Here is a 19,054-nt window from a genome sequence, read left to right on the forward strand (position 1 = left end):
CATGGTCTCTGCACAGGTTTGCACCTTTAGATTTGCATTTTATCAACCTTTGTCTAATGAGGAGGTGTTTTTTTTTCCTTTTTAAGCCATGGTATGTTTTTTTCTGAATTTGATAATCGTGTGTTAAATTGAAGTCTTTATTGTATGCATCCCCTCTGTTCATCCAAAACATCGATCTTTTGCACATTGTTCTTCAAACGGTCATTTGAAGGTTCTACAAGGTCACTTTCAAAAGGTGCTTCACTGGCTCACTTTTCATGAAAGACCTTGAGTACCATGTTGAGGGTCCGTAATTGATCTACAAATCTAGGCTTTCTGTAGCCCTATTTTAATCATAATGGATGATTTCCAAATCATGTGAATATTGTTTTAAACTGAGTAAATTGTAATGGGTAAGTAAAGTGCTTTATCAGAGAAAATTTTTGATAAAGCAAGTATCCCATGTTCAGAACTGGTTCCTTTCATTTAAATACATGGTGGTATTCCCCTTGGAATTTTTTTTAAGGAAAGTAAAGTTTTATCTCGAGGACTAATTTTATTAAATGAGTTCCTGGAAACTTCAGTATACTACTATTAAAAGAGGGAGTCCAAGGGGAAGAAAAGGTGGCGATAAGTAAGATCTCTCTACATATGATAATGTCTTAGCAAAGTTAGATGTCTGTTTGACATTTTAACTTTCTTTAATAAGAAAGAAAATTTGTCAGCATAACAGAGACCTCAGCAATAAGGGGACAGGCAGAACATAACACAGAAATGCTGTGTATAGTATTCTGTTTTTTCACAGGAACAGCCTGCTTTTTCTTTGAGAGTATATATTTAACTTGGTAATTAAAGTTAGCATATTTGTAGCAACTTTTAATTTTTTATAACTTACTTATTCTACCAACTTCCCACTATCTTTTGCTACTGAATTCTTGTCTGAATCTCTATGTTATATGTTTGTCATTGTACTTCTCCTGGGGCAGACCGTTAGATGAAGTATTCTGCAGTCATATGAAATTCAGAGCTCTTTTATAATTGCCAAGGGTAAAATTAGCAAAGTCAATTATTCTCTCTTTGGCTTTTCCCTGAAGATATTAGGGGTCTTCAAGGTAATTGCCTTAGGTAACACTTAGATTTTTAAATATCTCTAAGGATAGAAATTGGTATATTAATCCTCTGGTAATTGTCTTACTATTATAGCTATAGTCACATAAGTGTGAATTAACAAGATTTTGAATTCAGTAGTGAATTTAAAAATTAATGCTTGAATTTTCATTCATTTTCAGTTATGGAACCTAAGGGCAACTTTTTATTTTAGTACTTTACTATATAAAGACCCTGAACTAAGCGACCTCAGAATACCTCTTTTTAAGCCATAAATTCTCTGACTCCGTTGAAATAAATTGCTCTATATTGTATTCATGTAAAACATCACTGAGTGCTGAAATGATGGGGTCATGCCAGAATCTAAAATTTTAATGTTTGAGCATCAGGCTATCAACGAGACATGCTAGATAATTGGGGGAAAATCATGACATGGAAAAGCACTGTAATTTAGAAATCTGGCTGACCGTTAACATTTTTTTCCCTGGTTCCCTGTATTTATTTGTGGACTAGATTTGTATTTTAGGATTAAGCCACAGTGAATATAAGACAGTCACATTACTACTTGTCATATTAAAAAAAAGTGTTTTATTTTATATGTACAGTAATAACCCTAGTATTTAAAACATTTAATTCACCATATTATTATTTTTAACCTTTGTAGTGATTTTCATTTAATGGACCTATCCTTACACATCTGAGAGTTAGCCTGGGTCTTGTCTAAGCACCCTGGAACATCATCGTGATATCACTCCTGAGAACCATTCTATTAAGCATTAGTGATTTATATTTCTAAATAACCAGTGGCACAGATGTACTCCTTACATAGCTGATGTATTTCCTTATGTTAACTTTGTTTTCCTAAAGGCATAAATATGTTGTTTACAAGGAAGGAATTTAGTTGTATAAATATGCTCAATTTATGCATATAAATCTCCTTTTGTACCATCTATATATTTTAATAAAGCAGCTGCTATTGGTTATTTGATGTTTTTCTTATCTGTTATATTAATTTTACTTACAAATTCATATTGAAAAATGAAAACTAAAAACATGCTATGTCGTATGAAATTTAAGTTTTTCTCTGTCATATTCATTTAAAATAGGAATTATTGTGACCTTGTGTGTTTACAGTCTTGTCATCAGTATTTTACTTGTGGAAATTATTGAATTAATTGTTTTCATTCTCTGTAGTTTGACACCCAGGATTAATATTCTTTTCTTCATATAACCCACTCAAATGTAGATTTTCATGACTAGAATAAATATGCACAGAACCTAAGGGGGGTGTCATACATTGTAATGATAAAGGAAACTATCTTCATATCACTTAGAGAAGTCAGAATGCTATTATAAAATCACAATTTCAAAATTCTCAGAATAATTTTCCAGTTTTTTCTTATCATATGCTAACATAGCCAAGTATTAAGCAGACACTATATTTACATTCTGAATCTGCTTCCTTGCATTTAAAATAAAAGTAATACATGTTTGAGATGCGTACTAGAAGTAAGAAGACAAAATATTATGTTCTTTTAAAATTTATTATCTTATTAAAACCTTGAAATTTACCCTTTTGGTGCCAAAAAACAATGAAATGAAATGTCTTTTGGGAGTAGGAAGGTCAAATGCCATTATGCAAAATGGATACTTCTCTGAATTGTCTATGTCAGAAACCTGAAGACAAGAAAAAAGAGCAAGAGAAGCATTTCTTCCATATGCTTGGCATTTAAAGAAACATTTTTTTTTAAGCCTGTTTTCTACAAAAATACACCCTCTGAAATGGGTAGAGTTGAACCATGGTTGGCCATGAGAGGTAGAAATATACAGATTATGGCAATCTTATTGTGTACACTTCAGCAATCTTAATTTTTGTAATTCCCTTTACCCGTTTTCTAGAAGTAATGTTAATTAAATCTACTTTTTCCCCACCAATTTCACTGGCATAAGTTGCTGTTTCTCCAAAGTCAGAGAGAGGAAAGAAAAGTATCTTCTGGTTTGAGTTATTCAGTATTCTAATTTGGCCTTTCTATTGATTTTACTCAAGGGACTTCCTGAGTTCAGAGTATACAAAGTACTGGGCAGATAAACAGCTGATTCCTTCCTCTTCATCCTCAGCCATGTGACCCTGGTCTCTTCTCTACCCATCCTGTCTTCACCCAGTGGACTTGTACACGGTGCCCCTTTCTTTGTCTCTTACTTTTCATTATTCAGTTCATTTCACCTTAGGCAGTCTCCAGAATGTATATACATCCTCTTTAATTGTTTCCTTCAGTTTTTCATTCTGCTTTTACCTGTTATTTCAGAAAAATTGTCATCCACCTTTTGGCCTTCTCTTTACTTTTTTCAAGAGGAAAAATAAACCAACAAAGTTTACTTGGAGTTGAAGAGCTAAAACTTGGTATATAAAAGGAAAATTATAATAGAAATGAAATAGGCATAGGAAAGAACCAGTGTATCTATCCTCATTCTCTTATTGAACCAAATTTCCCTGTAACTATCAGCATTTAAAGATCATTTTAAAATATTTCCTATTTAGTTTTGTTTTTCTGTTTGTTTAGTTGCAGGTATTGTAAGATTGTGGTTTTCTATCCAATTTTTTTGTTACAGGTATAAGGTATTTTTAATATTATGGACTAAATAAGCTTTTGTGGGTTGCCCTGGAAACCAAGCCATCATTTATAACCTTATATTTTGGGAAAATGTAGTTTGAGCTCCAAAAAATTTACTTATAGATAAAAAGTTTAAATGTATTACAGTTGTAATCTGGTGCCTGCTCTATTAAATTAATACTGAATTTGGATAGCATAAGCAAAAGAAAATTTAAGAGCATCCAAAAGGATTCATGTGACTACTTTTCATTAATTATAGTGATATAACTTTGGTTTTTAGCATTTCCATCATTTTCTTCTGAGTTGTAAATACTCAACGAAAAAATTCACTGTAAGCCCAAGTTGGCTTACAGGACCTTAACCCAGAAGCAAATTTTATTTATTTAGCAATAGTGATTGGGAAGAGCCCTTTTCTGGCAGCTAATGACCTACTGGAGGACTTGTGTGCCCAAGGCAAAGCTGAAGGCCATTAGCCCAACAGGTCATTAACTGACAAATGCCTGACCCTGAGGTCATTTCTGATATTGTAAATTGTGAAAACATTAAAGTGGGTTGTTGGAAAGTATGGTTGTGCCAAGGAACTTTCTTTTTAAGAATTTTGAAAAATACATTGAGTTGTTTGTTGTTATTCATGTGGCTTAATTGTCTTTGTTCTTTGTTCAAGTCAGATATCAGTAAACACTAAAACTATGCTGTGTATGTCTGTCTAATCTTTAGTTTTTGAAGGACAGTTTTCCTATTTAGAATATCAGATTAACTACTTTATTGCTAAGCAGCTACACTCTTGTGGATTATTTACATTTTCATAATATGTTAAGCTTTATAGCATTTATCCATTTTATATTCCTTAGTGATGTCATATAAAGCTACAAAGAGACATGGAAATAGCCCTGATGTTGAAGTGTGTAGACCTAGTTCCTATCTCTACCTTTTAAAAAAAAAATTAGTCATTTAACATTGGACAACTCGTTTTATCTCTCAGAATTCCAGGTGAAACCTTTTTCTCCAGATTGTTTATCTAATGTCTTAATACACCATTTTGGAAATGAAATTAGAAACTTCATAAGGTAGAATATATAATGGTTATTAAAATTACCACCAGACATTAAAAAAATAGCAGCTTATACTTTTGAGTATTTACTATGTGGTAGACACTATTGTGATTTTTGTATATTAACCTATATAACCTCTCCCGAGACAAAGGAAAGAGCTAATTTCCTTGTGATAACAGTGCTAATAAATGGTAGAGCTGCTGTCTAAATCCAGGCAATCCAGCTTTGAAATCCTCATGCTTAACTGAAGAAGAAAACAAACAAACAAAGAACCATGATAGCTTTTTTGCCAGAAATTTTGCAGTTAGAGATATTGGAATTTATAATATCTTAAACAATTAGTGGTTTTTAAATAAACATTTCAATAGAAATATCAATAAGGCTTTATAAACCATTTTAGAGAAACAACTACTAAGCAAAGGCAACTTGTTTTCTTAGTTTCCTCATCTATAAAATAAAAGCAGCATTGTTTCCATCCCCGGCCTCCTTACCGGTTCCAACATTCTGCAGTTCTGAGTGTTGTGGGAAAAAGTCAAAAGCTACAACATACAACCAGATTCTGAAAAAGACATTCAATATAAAGAAAAGCAATCAAGAAAAAATTTTAATAAAATCGGAGGTGTAATAGAGAAATCAAAATGTTTTGTAACTATCAGAGATCTTGAGATTGGACATGTATATTTCAGCAATCTAAAGTAATACCCCAAATTTATGAACTCATCTTTATGGCTGATTTGTGATGACAAACTTATATTTTGTGATGAGAAGCTTCATTTTTTTCAAGTAGTTTAAGCCATAAGGTGGTATACAAATGAAAACAGCAATTGAACAGAGTGGTAATTGTGCAAATTTATTTTGAAATAGTTAAGATTTATACAGTGAATTCACACATTAGAATAGTATTGATAATTCAACAAAAATTTTTATGTTCGTGTGCTAAGCATTAGAGACAGATATCAGTTTAAAAGTCAATTGTATATCTTTATAAATTAGAGAATTTCTAACCCAAGGGAATTCATTATTTGATTCAAGGGAACAATGCAACTAGTCTCAATTCTCTACTACCTAATATTTTTTTAAAGGAGGGAAAAATGGATTGTCTTAATTTTCTAGAATGCAGTATTAGTAGGGCCCATTATTTTTAGAATTTCATTAAATCACAGATTTTGAAGAACTGTGAAGGTATTTGGAAGAAATACAATTACAGTTTTAGACAAGATGCATGGATTTTTTAACACATATGAGCCATGCTTTTATTTCTGTGACTGCCTTTGAAGTACAGACCTTGGGATGTCTCTAAATTACAAACATCTGCCTTTCAGTATGGCCCAGTTTGAACAGGAACTGATTGTGCTGAAAGGTGAATTGTGTACCCAATAGGACATGGTATCCCTGGAATTTGCAAGGTGTATATGTGAATCCCAGAAAAATGCTGAAGTTTTTAACTCTTTGGCCAAATGTGGTCTAAGCCAATTTGTTTTCATGAATCTAATACAGCTAATAGTCAACATCAGTAATATAAACCAACAAGATTGAGATGTATCCTAACAGAATATACCCTATAGTACCCAAGAATGATTTTGTTTTATCCTGCCTTTGTTTACACTCAGTTGATTTACTTGTTTTTGGTATAAAGTGATAAAGAAATTAACACCTTTACAAATATATTTCAGAAGCAATGTTTAAACTGCATGTCAGAAATTTGGGGATTTTGCAATTAACATGGCTAACCAAGGGGCTCCCCTGGTGGCTCAGTGGTAAAGACTCTTCCTGCCAATGCAGGAGACATGGGTTCGGTCCTTATCCGGGAAGATCCCATACGCTGCGGAACAGCTAAGCCTGTGCGCCACAACTGTTGGACCTGTGCCGTAGTGCCCCGGAGCTGCAACTCCTGAAGCCTGCGCATCCTAGTGCCCGTGCGCCACAACAAGAAAAGCCACGCAACGAGAAATCTGTACACCACGATGAAGAGTAGCCCCCACTCACTGCAACTAGAGAAAAGCCCACGCAGCAATAATTAATTAACAATAAGTTAAAAAATTTTTAAAAGATGGCTAAGGTATTAGCTATACATGACATTTATCAGCATGATATAATGGTTCAAGCCACATATCAAAGTATAAGTCATATATGACAAGCCATGAGCTATGCATGACATATCAGCATGATGTGAGATGATGGCTCAAACCACAGGTCACATCCTATTTATTGGTGGGTGGTGAAATCGATTTAGTAAGTCACTATTTTTTATTTTTTTAGTAAGTCACTATTAACACCTTTTTTAATGAAATACAAAAGAAAATAGGAATAATGAAACCTTTGTTTTATAAAACTTTTCACTCATTTTTATACATACGCATGTATGCATGTACTGTGTCATGATGTAAAATACAGTTCTTACTGGGGTTACCATTTAAAATATTGAAACCCAGTACTACTGGGCAGTGTCCTAGACAGCAGCATCCTTTCAGTTGCATGAAATACTCTATTATGATTCTGGTGTTCTGAAGATTCACACTGTAAACTTCTCAAAAGTGGAATTAACTTTTCAGTAAAATCATACTTGGAAAACATCACTTAACATCACTGAAAGGGCCCTCAAATGAAGAAGCAGTGAAAGCAAAATGTAGGTTATTGGCCACATGGGGAAAAGTGTGCAGATCACTGAAATGGCAGACATTATTTTCTTCAGAGAAAGTCCAGTCATAACAAGGTATGTTGTTGTTGTTGTTGTTAGCCGCTCAGTCGTGTCTGACTCTTTGCAATCACATGGGCTGCAGCACACCAGGCTTCCCTATCCTCACTATCTCCTGGAGTTTGCTCAAACTCATGTCCATTGAGTCGATGATGCTATCCAACCATCTCATCCTTTATCACCCCCTTCTCTTCCTGCCCTCAGTCTTTCCTGTCATCAGAGTCTTTTCTGATGAATCGACTGTTTGCAGTAGGTGGCCAAAGTATTGGAGCTTCAGCTTCAGCATCAGTCCTTCCAATGAATATTCAAAAGCATCTCCTTTTTCGTTCTCCTCTGAAAAATTTGATCTTGATGTCAGCATTTTAAATTACCCGCCACTTTTTTAGGAACCTAATTATTGTTTAAATAGATGATATTTGTCACTGCTCAGTGACAAACACAGCCAGTCATCCACCCTCATGCAAAAAGTAAGCAACTTTTGGATTACTTTTGTATTGCTAATAAAAGAAATCCACATTTTTGGCTAATTGGCTATAACTTGCAATTGCACGGGCCTCTCTTGTGGCTCAGAAAGTAAGGAAACTGCCTGCGATGCCGGAGACCCGGGTCCAATCCCTGGGTCAGGAAGATCCCCTGGAGAAGGGAATGGCAACCCACTCTAGTATTCTCGCCTAGAAAATCCCATGGACAGAGGAGCCTGGTGGGCTACAGTCCATGGGGTCACAAAGAGTCGGACACAACTGAGTGACTAAGACACATAGAGTTGCACATTGTAATTGACATTCCTTACAAATGTGCACAGTATAGGTGCACATTTAGGTATTTCTGATCTTGGGGCTTACTGCTGATACAGTTACCTCTTACCTAGATAAGCAAACTGAGCCCCTAAGAAGTAATTAGCCTCCAACTAATAAAACTAAATGAACAAAAAAAAAGTGAGGCACTGGCCCAAGGCCATGCAGCTCATCTGTGTATTATCCTTCTAGGTGATCAAAGACAAATAAATGGCCTTTATCTCTGTATGGCTGTCACTTCTCTCATTAATACAGTGCCAAGTACATAGTAGGCTATCAACACATGTTTTTGAAATGAGTGCACTAGCCAATGTAATATTAAATTTCAAACTTTATATGCAAGCCATTTTCCTGAACTTGTGGACTATTTGTTTTATCAGCTGTGATTTTATACTTTTCTGTAGTTCACTGAATTTTCATGAACCCTTTTGACAAATGTTACCAGTAGTTAGAGTTTATAAACCAATGTATCAGCTGTTCTAAATTAAAAATTAAGATTATCAATTTGCTTAGTTTTTGCTGCACCTGTCCTACTGGTAGTGCCATTTCTCTCTCTGCTCTTCCCCCTTAGCCAGAAAGAACTTCCAGCTCACTCGAACAGATTGCCATCCCTCCCACAAATAAGCACGGCCTTACACATTTGGCAGCATTGAAAAGACTCCCTTCAAAAAGCCGAGTTAGAAGCTTCTTCCAGAACTCCTGTGAGTTAGTGGTGTGTTTGCTGCAACAGACTTTTTGTCATTGTCTTCATTAAACCTGGTCCTTGTCTGGTAGGAAGGAGTAGAGAGAGCCATTCTCTCATAGACTTCATCAATGGCTTATTAAAGCCACTCATTTATACTAATCAGCATACAGATTAGGGCTCATCTGGGTTGTTTGTGCCCAGGTGGTGAGTGAGCAGATTCACCCTTTATTTGGCCACTGCTGCTGCTCCCCATGTTCTTCAGAGATTGCTTCTCCACTAAGGCTGCCAGCCTGGAAGCTCTGGCCGGGTAGTGAGGACTGAATCCACCTGGAACCAGATAGTTTGTTTACACCCAGTTTGTAAATGATGAAGTGCTTTACAAATGTTAGATATTACTGGCCTCTCTGGGAGAGCGTTCATCCTTTACCAGTCCTCCTGTACCTTACCTTGGTGATATAAGTAAATCTTTCCATCTTTAAAAGCATCTCTCAAATACTTTGTGCTCCATTTGAATGAAGAGGAATGGAAGTGTGAAGCTAATAGCTCTGATTACCATTAGCAGGCTATTTGGCATCCTTTACCTATAAAAATATTTTTCTGTAAAATGTTTTCACTGACAATATAATTTCTGTGGCTTAAAAAAAAAATTCTTGACAATATCCCTTCAAATGCCAAAGCTCTTTGAAAAGGACGTATTTACACCAAGTCCATCTTTTGTTCCTCCCAAGATGTATATGAGAATTAATTCTCCCTCAAGGGTGTTTTACCTTTGCTCCCGCTTCATGCTTTGCTATTTGTTCCTGGGGGCTGGGGGAGGAGTGCAATAAATTTGTGCATAATTAATGCCATGAGCACGGCAGATGCATGCACACACATGACTGTTTCCTTTGCTAGCAGCTGTTAAGAGTGCTAAAGGCCGAGGGGCTGTGTGTTCATTTGCTTCCCAGATAACATGATGGATCATATGTTGTCCTGTCATTCCACACTGTAGTAAAAAAAATAATCATTAAAACAACCTCCCCAGTGCAAGTTTTTGAAAGATTATAAAATCTTTATAGACTATAAAGATTATAAATAGATTATAAGACTATTATAAATAGTCTCCACAGTTTTAATATACCAAGCAGATTAAGTACATAGCGAACTTTTTTAAAGTGAATTAAAATACAATTATACCACCTTCTTACATCAACTCAGATAGTTTATGATGGCTTAAGTTTCATTTGAGCCACATCAGTTTATAATTAACATTTTTCTAAAGATTTGGTTGCATTTTACTTTAAATTTAGGATAGGCACTCCATTGCTCAAACTGAAGTGGTCTGGTTTACTAGTGAAACATCTACAACTCTGTTGAGCCTGTTCCATCTGTCAAATGCTAACTGACAGTACTCCTGAATCACATTTATTGAGAAGGGCACAAGTTGTCTGCGCAGAATGCTTATCACCAGTTACTGATCTTATTTTTGTTAATACAGGGACTTTCAGTTGCTATATTCCATAAATCAGTGTGTGGACACAGCTTAGCTTGAAACCTTTCTGAGGCTAAAACAGGATATGCCACCTCCTGTCCCTCTGCCTTAGAAGTAGGTTGTCTGTTGTATCTGATTATAAAAGCAAATATATGAAGAGGGGAGAATATGTAATTCACTATATAGTAAGTGATTATAAATTTAAGCAAACTGGAAAAAGTTGAAAAACTTTTAATTAAAAACGTCTAGAATCTTACCACTTACAGATTATATTATTATTAATATTTTGTTGTATCAGACTTTTCTCAGCATACATAAACATTGATTGAGCTGATTTTTTTTTTAAGAGAACACCTGTCATGTTATTCTGTTTTGTAACCAGCTTTTCTTTTTCTTTTCCTTAAGAATATGTTACTGACATCTTTGTATAGCAGTGAGTAAGGATGTTTTTTGGTCATTACCACCTCCTACTTCTCTCAATTTCTAATTTTTAAGATGACAATTTTATTACAGCTCAGGGCATAATAATCACAACACTTTAGTTTTTCAGTTGAAAAAAATTGTTGAATTATGGTTACCCTCGCCAAAAGATAAAGAATGAAGCAATTACATATTCCTCTGCAACTGGTAAAATTTGTCCTGTGAATTAACCATTTAACAAAGCCATTCCAAAGATTAGTTATATCGGATCTGTAATTGTGCTAAGGTTCAGCTGCATCTAAAAAATACCTAATCTTTAATCTTCAGTGAGAGAATAGTGATTAAAATGGGAAAAGACCAACATTTTGCCTGAGAACAGCAATTTGATGTCCACTTCATTTCCTATGCAGGTTTCTCCCTGGTAGCCAAATGCAAGGTGGCAGGAGAAACCAGCTCATAACACTGACATTGTGAGTGGTGATGACTTCTGGCTCACTGAAATCTAAGGTGTTACTTAGAAGATTGGGAGATAGTGTATGACATTGCTATAGAGTCAGACTTAAACACATGACACAGATCATTTTTGTGCAAAAAGCATTTTTGCATCTGCCTGTACAGGTAAGCTATTCTGCTATTTTCACAACCTCTAGAAATGTAGAAATGAAGAAACATGTTTCCTATTTGATTACTCTGTAGGCAGTAATAAACTCTCTAAAGTTTATTATAAAGTAAACTTTATAATATTGATAATGACAGTCATATAATCTGAAATAATGATTCAAAAAACTGTAAGTCAATGTTACAGAGACCTCTGATTTTGGTTAAAATAGTCTTTTCGTGTGTTCAGTTGTTGAATTAAAATCCACTTTCTTCCCAAATATCTGGACACATTTTAATCTTGGTTTCCATGCTGTGCCTTTCATCTGTCTAAGACTTACATTGTACACTCCCTGAGACTATGTTCCAGATTCTCTTCAAAGTGCTCTACATACTTACTCATTAGAGAAGGAAGGAAGCAATATGGTCAATTATGCCATTATTGTTTTTTTTTGCAACTTTGCACTTAAACCTGTTATTGTTCTGAATTCAATATATATGAGTTATTTCCAAGTATTAGAGCCCTTCAAGACCCAGAATTTAGCAATGTGACCTTTAATTGACCCAACTAGGACTTCTTTGCCAGTTGATGGAGTGGGCTGCCAGTCATTATAGTTTAAAAAGTGGAAATGACTTAAAGTGATTTAAAAAATAGAAATAGTTTCATTATAATTTCAGATATTAGAATCAAGAGGGATTGGGTACAAAGTTTCACAAAGAAAGTGATCATTAAAGTTTAGTTTGAGGGAAAGGTCCATGTAAAGAGAACAGATTAAAAATAATATCATGAGCAAAGATGTCAGTTTACAAAAAAGCAGTTTTCAAATTAATTTCTTCATTATAAATACTAAGATTTGCATTTCTAAACTCAGGATTTTAAAACTGGAAAAAACTTCAAGGAATAGTTGAAGTTAATAGTTCAAGTTAATAGTTGAGGAAAACCAAGATTCAGAGAAATAATTGATTTGTCCCAAATCTCACAATGAAATTGGTAGTTAATGCCTTGGAGTAAAATTTAGATCTTCTCCCTTGTAGTGTTTTGCTTTATTTCATTACAGCTCTCTAATCTGTTGGGCTTCTGAGGGTGGCTAACTTCAGGGCTCTTTTTAGCCTATCTTTTTCTAATAGAAAGTATTTGCTTGCCCCCGTACACCCGCCTGCCTCAGGGCTTGGAACAGAAGTCCTTGAATCCTTCTCAGGGTTACTTCTATCTAAAGCACCAAAGTGTGGCAGTGAGGCTGTAGGTTCTTCTCTGGCTATCATTACCCTTGCTACTGTGAATTTTAGATAGGTCGCCTAAACAAATCGTTCCTCAAGAATCTGAGGCAGGAGTCGGGGGTGGAGGGGAGAGCTCATTAAGCAGATGCCTTTTAGAAAATTATTTGCTTACGGCTGTGCTGTGTCTTTGCCGCCACATGGTCAGTGGCTTCTCTTGTTGCAGAGCATGGGCTTCAGTAGCTGTGGCTCCTGGGTTAGAGCCCAGGCTCAGTAGTTGTGGCACATGGGCTTAGTTGCTGCATGGCATTTGGGATCTTCCCAGATCAGGGATTGAACCCATGTCTCCTGTATTGGCAGGTGGATTCTTTACCACTGAGCCATCAGAGAAGCCCAGCAGGTGCCTTCTTATATTTAAGTACAGTAAATATCTAAACAGGTGAATGCCTATAGTAGTAAGCCATGTAATGAACAAAAAAGATCGGATCATTAAATGTTCTAATTAACATATATACGGGCTGATAGCCCTATCATCTTCCTAGAAATATTTGTGATTCTAAAGGAGAATGATACACATCTCTTTTGGGTGTAATTTTAAAAGTAAACATTTCAAGCAGTGGAAAGATACTTAAGTGTGTGCTGGATAAGTCATTTTTGTCTGGGACACAAGCAGCTCCCTTAGGCTTTCCTGCTTTTTATACTCTCCTACCTTCCTGGACTTGTTAACCCAAGCAAGTCCAAAGTTTTTTCTTTGATGGCTGTTGTTGGCAATGGAGATATTATATTCTGCTTAAGCAAGGAAGGTCATTTGGAAGTACAGGTCACTTATAAATTATAAATTTGTAAATACAGGTATATTTGCTAATTGCATTAACAGAAAAAGAATCAGAAAATAAATTGTTTTTGTTGCTTCTAACTGGTCTGGAATTTCAGAAAGTAAGGGAGCATAACTGGTTACCCAAAACCAGGTCCACTGTTAAAATTAGTGTTGGAGTTTCTTTTTGTAAATCCCTCTTCACTTTACCAGTGCTGATCTCAGACCTCAAACTGTTTCAAAACCATAACATTTCTTAGTGACTGATTGATCTGTATTATATGTCCAGCCATCAGAGGGACCTTGGGATGTTGCTTGTGTAAACTGTAATCCAATCTGATGCTGTGCATTTAGTTACAGTCTTTCATAGACCTATTGGCGATACTCTATCCTCCTGGATTTGAGAGCAGAGCTTATCTGATACCTTCAGGGGGAAAAAAATCCATTCATTTTTCTCTTTTCCCCACTTAAATAACTCAACACATCTGGTAACACTGTAGGATCATTGTCCTTGTAGTTCCTCTGCAGCTTATATTGCTACAATATTTCTTAAGTATTTGGTTACCTAAGGGCAATGCAATTAAAAAAAAAAAGACTTTGTATAGGTCTTACAAATTAACCCATCTGCAGAGCTAGAAAAAAATATCCCTTTAATCAGCAAAATTTCCGTATCAGCAGCCTTGTGTGTGTTAAGCAGGATGAATGTAAATATAAATTTGGAGATAAATGCTTATGTGTTAAAATTTTAAAGCATACCTTTCTATAAATTCATGTCATTTACCTCTAAGAAAATGTTTATTAAATCCAAGGTACCTGAGGTTGAAGTATCTTGTTGTTTGAGTCTGTATCCTTTGGCTTAATAATGTCTTCAATTACAAGAATGATAAAAGCTGAAACAAAATCCTTTAATTCAATCAGAACTGAGCTAAATTTTAGGAAGCCAAGAGTGGGAATTTGATATAAGACTGCATAACATAGAGAGCTAAAAATACAAGATAATAAGACTTGGTAAGAAACAGATAGGGTTGCCTTGAGAATTGTTGTTTGAAATGGCTGCATTGAACGTTATAATAAATACCACTATTTTATCCTCTTGAACTATGATGGTTTATGCAAACAACTGTAAATTGTACTGTAGTTCCAAGGAGACCATTTACTGTTTTCTGCTTGTTTTACATTCTGGAACAAGTTCAAAGCTTTTGATTTTGTTTGATTTTTTTAATAGTCTAAGCCTTGAAAATAATACAGGTTAGATGAATACAATTTTACTATTACAGTTCTATTAACATTTTCAGTGTTGTAGTACATTTGACCCAAGGGCCCTATACCAAATATATCCAGAGTACATTTTTAGTGCAACAGAATGAGCACATTAGAAAGGTTAACTGTTCTTTTGCTTTTGCTTTTCTTTCTGTGTTAAGTATGAAAATTGGCATTGTGATGGCTCCCAGAATGGGGATATTGAAAAAGTATCCACCTGACAGAAACAAACATTCAGAAAATAAATTGGGTTAAGATTTTATTCATTATCTGAAATTTAAACTTATGTTCAATATGGCTATTACTGGATTTTCACATATATTCGTTAAATGCTATGCTTGTAAGATTTTTTTTGTTTAAATTATGACTGGAAAAATTGGATCACAGCTCTAATATCCAGGTGGACAATGCCATTGCCAGGATTTTTGTGCATAACCCCTCCCCCCCTTTTTTTTTCTATCAAACACAATACTCCCTTGCAACTGAGCCTCCTGAGGCAGTCTGAGGTAAAAATGGGGATACATTTTTTAAATTCTTCTGATTTTTTTTTCTTGTTTTTTAGGTTGTGGAACTTATAGCAAGTGCTCTTATGGATTTGGTACAAGGAGTATACTATGAAAATTCTACTTTAGCAAAGGTAAGGATTTGGTACTCATTATAAAATGTTAGATTAAAAACCCACATGGCAGAACTAGAATTGAGCGAAAATGTCATTCTTGTTTTGTGTTTAGATTAGTGTTTTGGCTACAAATTCATGGCCATACGCTTAGTACATAGCAGATTTAGCCAATTAAAACAACCTCTTATCCTCTGGCTGGATTCACAGTCTGCTCCGTCTGCAGCAGCCCAGTAGACACCAGGATGCTTCTGGCTGGCAGGTAGCACTGTCAATAAGGCAGACAGGCTGGAGAAGCAGCTCATGGCTCATGGTGAGGTGGCTGGACCCAGCCTTTCCTCAGAAGAAGAGGCTTTTCATGTCCCAAAAGTGTGGATGTGATCCCAAGAAGGTGACTGTTGGGGGCATAAGGGAGGAATGTCTTTTATATCCAAGATCTAGAATTTACTGCGCTATTAGATTCTCTATGATAAGATGTAGAGTGATTGCACAGTTGGATTATTTTGATTAATTTTATAGATCTAGAATTAAGGTTTTTTGACTCATTTAGCAGGACATCTCAAAAAGGGTTATGTTTTATTTCCTTAAAATGCAGTTATTTCATTTCAGCAGGATATTGAATGTGAAGCAATTGCTTCATTGACCACCACCATCATTTAATATGTTATATGCTATTATAAGGGACTCCTTTATTAGTGTTTCATTATTCTAACTTCTTTAGCTTTCTGCATTAGCAAGATTCCACTCACTGCAAATTAGAAAAAATATGCATGTATGCACATCTTAAGCTTTTTGACATTTCCATTTGAAAAAAAGAAAGATAAATTTTACTGGAAGTGAAACATAGGGCATGAGCAACCTGGATATGAAATTTTAAATTTAATAGTATAACCCAGAGATTCTGGATGGCTCAGAGAGTGGTTAGTGAAATATGAAGAATTGTACCTTGAACATCTGCTAACATTTGGTTCAGGGAACACAGTTCCTGGCAGGCATATCTTAACTTCACCTAAGTAGCATAGTGCTATGTGGGGATGGGATATATGACCACTGTAGACCCCATTTGCTGTGTTTTTCAAAAACATACCATAGTTCTGTTCCACGGCTGAGGGTAAATAGCAGTTTGTAAAGTGGAGGACCTGGTGTAGTTCCACTCATAAAAAGACACCTCATATAAAGTATGATGAAGGTGATGGTAGGTAAGCACATAATGGGCGTCCCTGGTGGCTCCCGCCAATGCAGGAGACCTGGGTTTGAGCCCTGGGTCAGGAAGATCCCCTGGAGAAGGAAATAGCAACCCACTCTAGCAATCTTGCTTGGGAAATCCCATGGACAGAGGACCCTGGCAGGCTTCAGTCCACTGGGTCGAACAATGTCCGACACAACTTGGGGACTAAACAACAATAAGCACATAACACTATGGTAAGTAATTCATGAGTGTCTTCCTTGAAGTCTTCACAGTAATCCTGCTAGCAGAGACTACTGCTCTGCCCATTTTATATCAGTGAAAACTGAGGCTTAGAAAAGATTAAGTAATGTGCCCATAGTCATACAACTTGCTAGCTGCGATTTGAACTTAAGAGCTCAGCTCTTAACCTCTCATCCTGTACCTTGATGAAGCCTGATCTGCAAGCATGCCTCTGCCTTACCTGAGATCCCACCACATGTGATGACTGCAGTGACCTCTTCTGGCAGTGTTGGAGAAGGAGATGGCAACCCACTCCAGTACTCTTGCCTGGAAAATTCCGTAGACAGAGGAGCCTGGTGGGCTGCAGTCCATGGGGTCACAAAGAGTCAGACGTGACTGAGTGCGCATGCATGCTTCTGGCAGTTGAAGAATTGTTTTTCCCCTGGGATATTTCTAAGGTGTTTATTAGGTTGGTGCAAAACTAATTGTGGTTTTAGCATTGTCGAAATTTGCTGTTATCGAATACGTTCTTAAATAAATGTGATTATGTTATATATCGGGCTTCCCTAAAAAATCTGCCTGCAATGCAGGAGACCTGGGTTCAATTCCTGGGTTGGGAAAAACCCCTGGAGTAGGGAACAGCTACCCACTCCAGTATTCTGGCCTGGAGAATTCCATGAGCTATATATATAGGCCATGGGGTCACAAAGAGTCAAGACACGACTGAGCAACTTTCACTCACTCACTCTTCTAATACATCATTTTGATGCGCATTTCTTGCTTTATATGTTTTTGCTAATGACTTATTACTTGCTGCTTATTTTATATTTATTTTAGACTGTGGAAATGATGTTAGACAAAAAGCAAATTCTAGCAATTTTCTTATTTGAATTCCAAATGGCTTGGTTGTAAAGCAGCAGAGATAATTTGCAGTATCAACAGCGCATTTGGTCCAGGAACTGCTAATGAACATACAGTGCATTGGAGGTTCAAGAAGCTTTGCAAAGGGGACATGAGCTTTGAAGATGAGGAGCGCAGTGGCCAGCCTTCAGAAGTTGACAACCACCGAGAGCGGTCACTGAAGCTGATTCCCTTACAACTACACGAGAAGTTGCCAAAGAACTCTGTGTCAGCCATTCTATGGTCATTCGGCATTTGAAGCAAATTGGAAAGGTGAAAAAGCTCCCTAAGTGGGTGGCTCATAAACTGACTGCAAATCAAAAAAATTGTTCTTTTGAAGTGTCATCTTTTCTTATTTTACACAACAACAATGAACCATTTCTTGATCGGATTGTGACATGCAAAGAAAAGTGGATTTTATGATAACCAGCAACGACCAGCTCAGTGGTTGGACCGAGAAGAAGCTCCAGAACACCTCCCAAAGCCAGACTTGCACCAAAAAAGAGTTCATGGTCACTATTTGATGGTCTGCTGCCTGTCTGATCCACTACAGCTTTCTGAATCTTGCAGACACCATTACATCTGAGAAGTATGCTCAGCAAATCGATGGGGTGCACGAAAAACTGCAACGCCTGCGACTGGCATTGATCAACAGAATGGGCCCAGTTCTTCACAACAGCACCCGACCGCATATCACACATCCAACACTTCAAAAGTTGAACAAATCGGACCACAAAGTTTTGCCTCATCCGCCACATTCACCTGCCCTCTCGCCAACCAACTACCACTTCTTCATGTTCTCGACAACTTTTTGCAGGGAAAACGCTTCCACAACCAGAAAGCAGAAATTGCTTTCCAAGAGTTCATCGAATCCCAAAGCACAGATTTTTGTGCTACAGGAACAAACTTATTTCTTGTTGGCAAAATTGTGTTGATTGTAATGGTTCCTATTTTGATTAATAAAGATGTGTTTGAACCTAGTTATAATGACTCAAAATTCACCGTCCAAAACTGCAGTTACACTTGCACTAACCTAATAGTTCCATATAAGATACTAATGTTTTGTAGTTAAATATCTGTTAAGTTTTAAGTGAAGTGTTACTGTTGATTTTAAGGTTCTTGACTTATCTACTCTTACCGTTTGTCCACTATAGTTGCTACATTTTATTAATAACTTTGTGAAATTTGTTAAATACTTTCTCTATTTCAGGCAGACCTACTAGCAACAACAATAATAAATGCTTAGCACTTTACAGTTTGCTTATGCTTTCTACATAACCACCTATGAAAAGGGTATAGAGGAAAAAGCCTAAAATTCAGAGATTACAAATGCCAGGAAAGCATAGTGTCTGGAAATGGTTAACGCATGTTTGACAGTGACATGATCTGAACCCAAGTTTTTTTGACTCCAAGTCCCGTATAATCTTTC

General features: G+C 36.2%; 1 protein-coding gene across 3 annotated transcripts in view; it reads left to right on the top strand.

Annotated features, from left to right (window-relative positions):
- The window catches only part of PDSS2 (decaprenyl diphosphate synthase subunit 2), a 254,362-nt gene that overhangs the window by 162,125 nt on the left and 73,183 nt on the right, over positions 1–19,054 (top strand). For all 3 annotated transcript variants that reach the window (XM_020892367.2, XM_070450019.1, XM_020892368.2), the window contains one exon: positions 15,264–15,338. In XM_020892367.2, coding sequence (XP_020748026.1) covers positions 15,264–15,338 — 75 coding nt within the window. The remainder of the gene's footprint in view (positions 1–15,263; positions 15,339–19,054) is intronic.

This window comes from Odocoileus virginianus, chromosome 19, assembly GCF_023699985.2.
Source record: "Odocoileus virginianus isolate 20LAN1187 ecotype Illinois chromosome 19, Ovbor_1.2, whole genome shotgun sequence".
Lineage (NCBI taxonomy): Eukaryota > Metazoa > Chordata > Mammalia > Artiodactyla > Cervidae > Odocoileus > Odocoileus virginianus.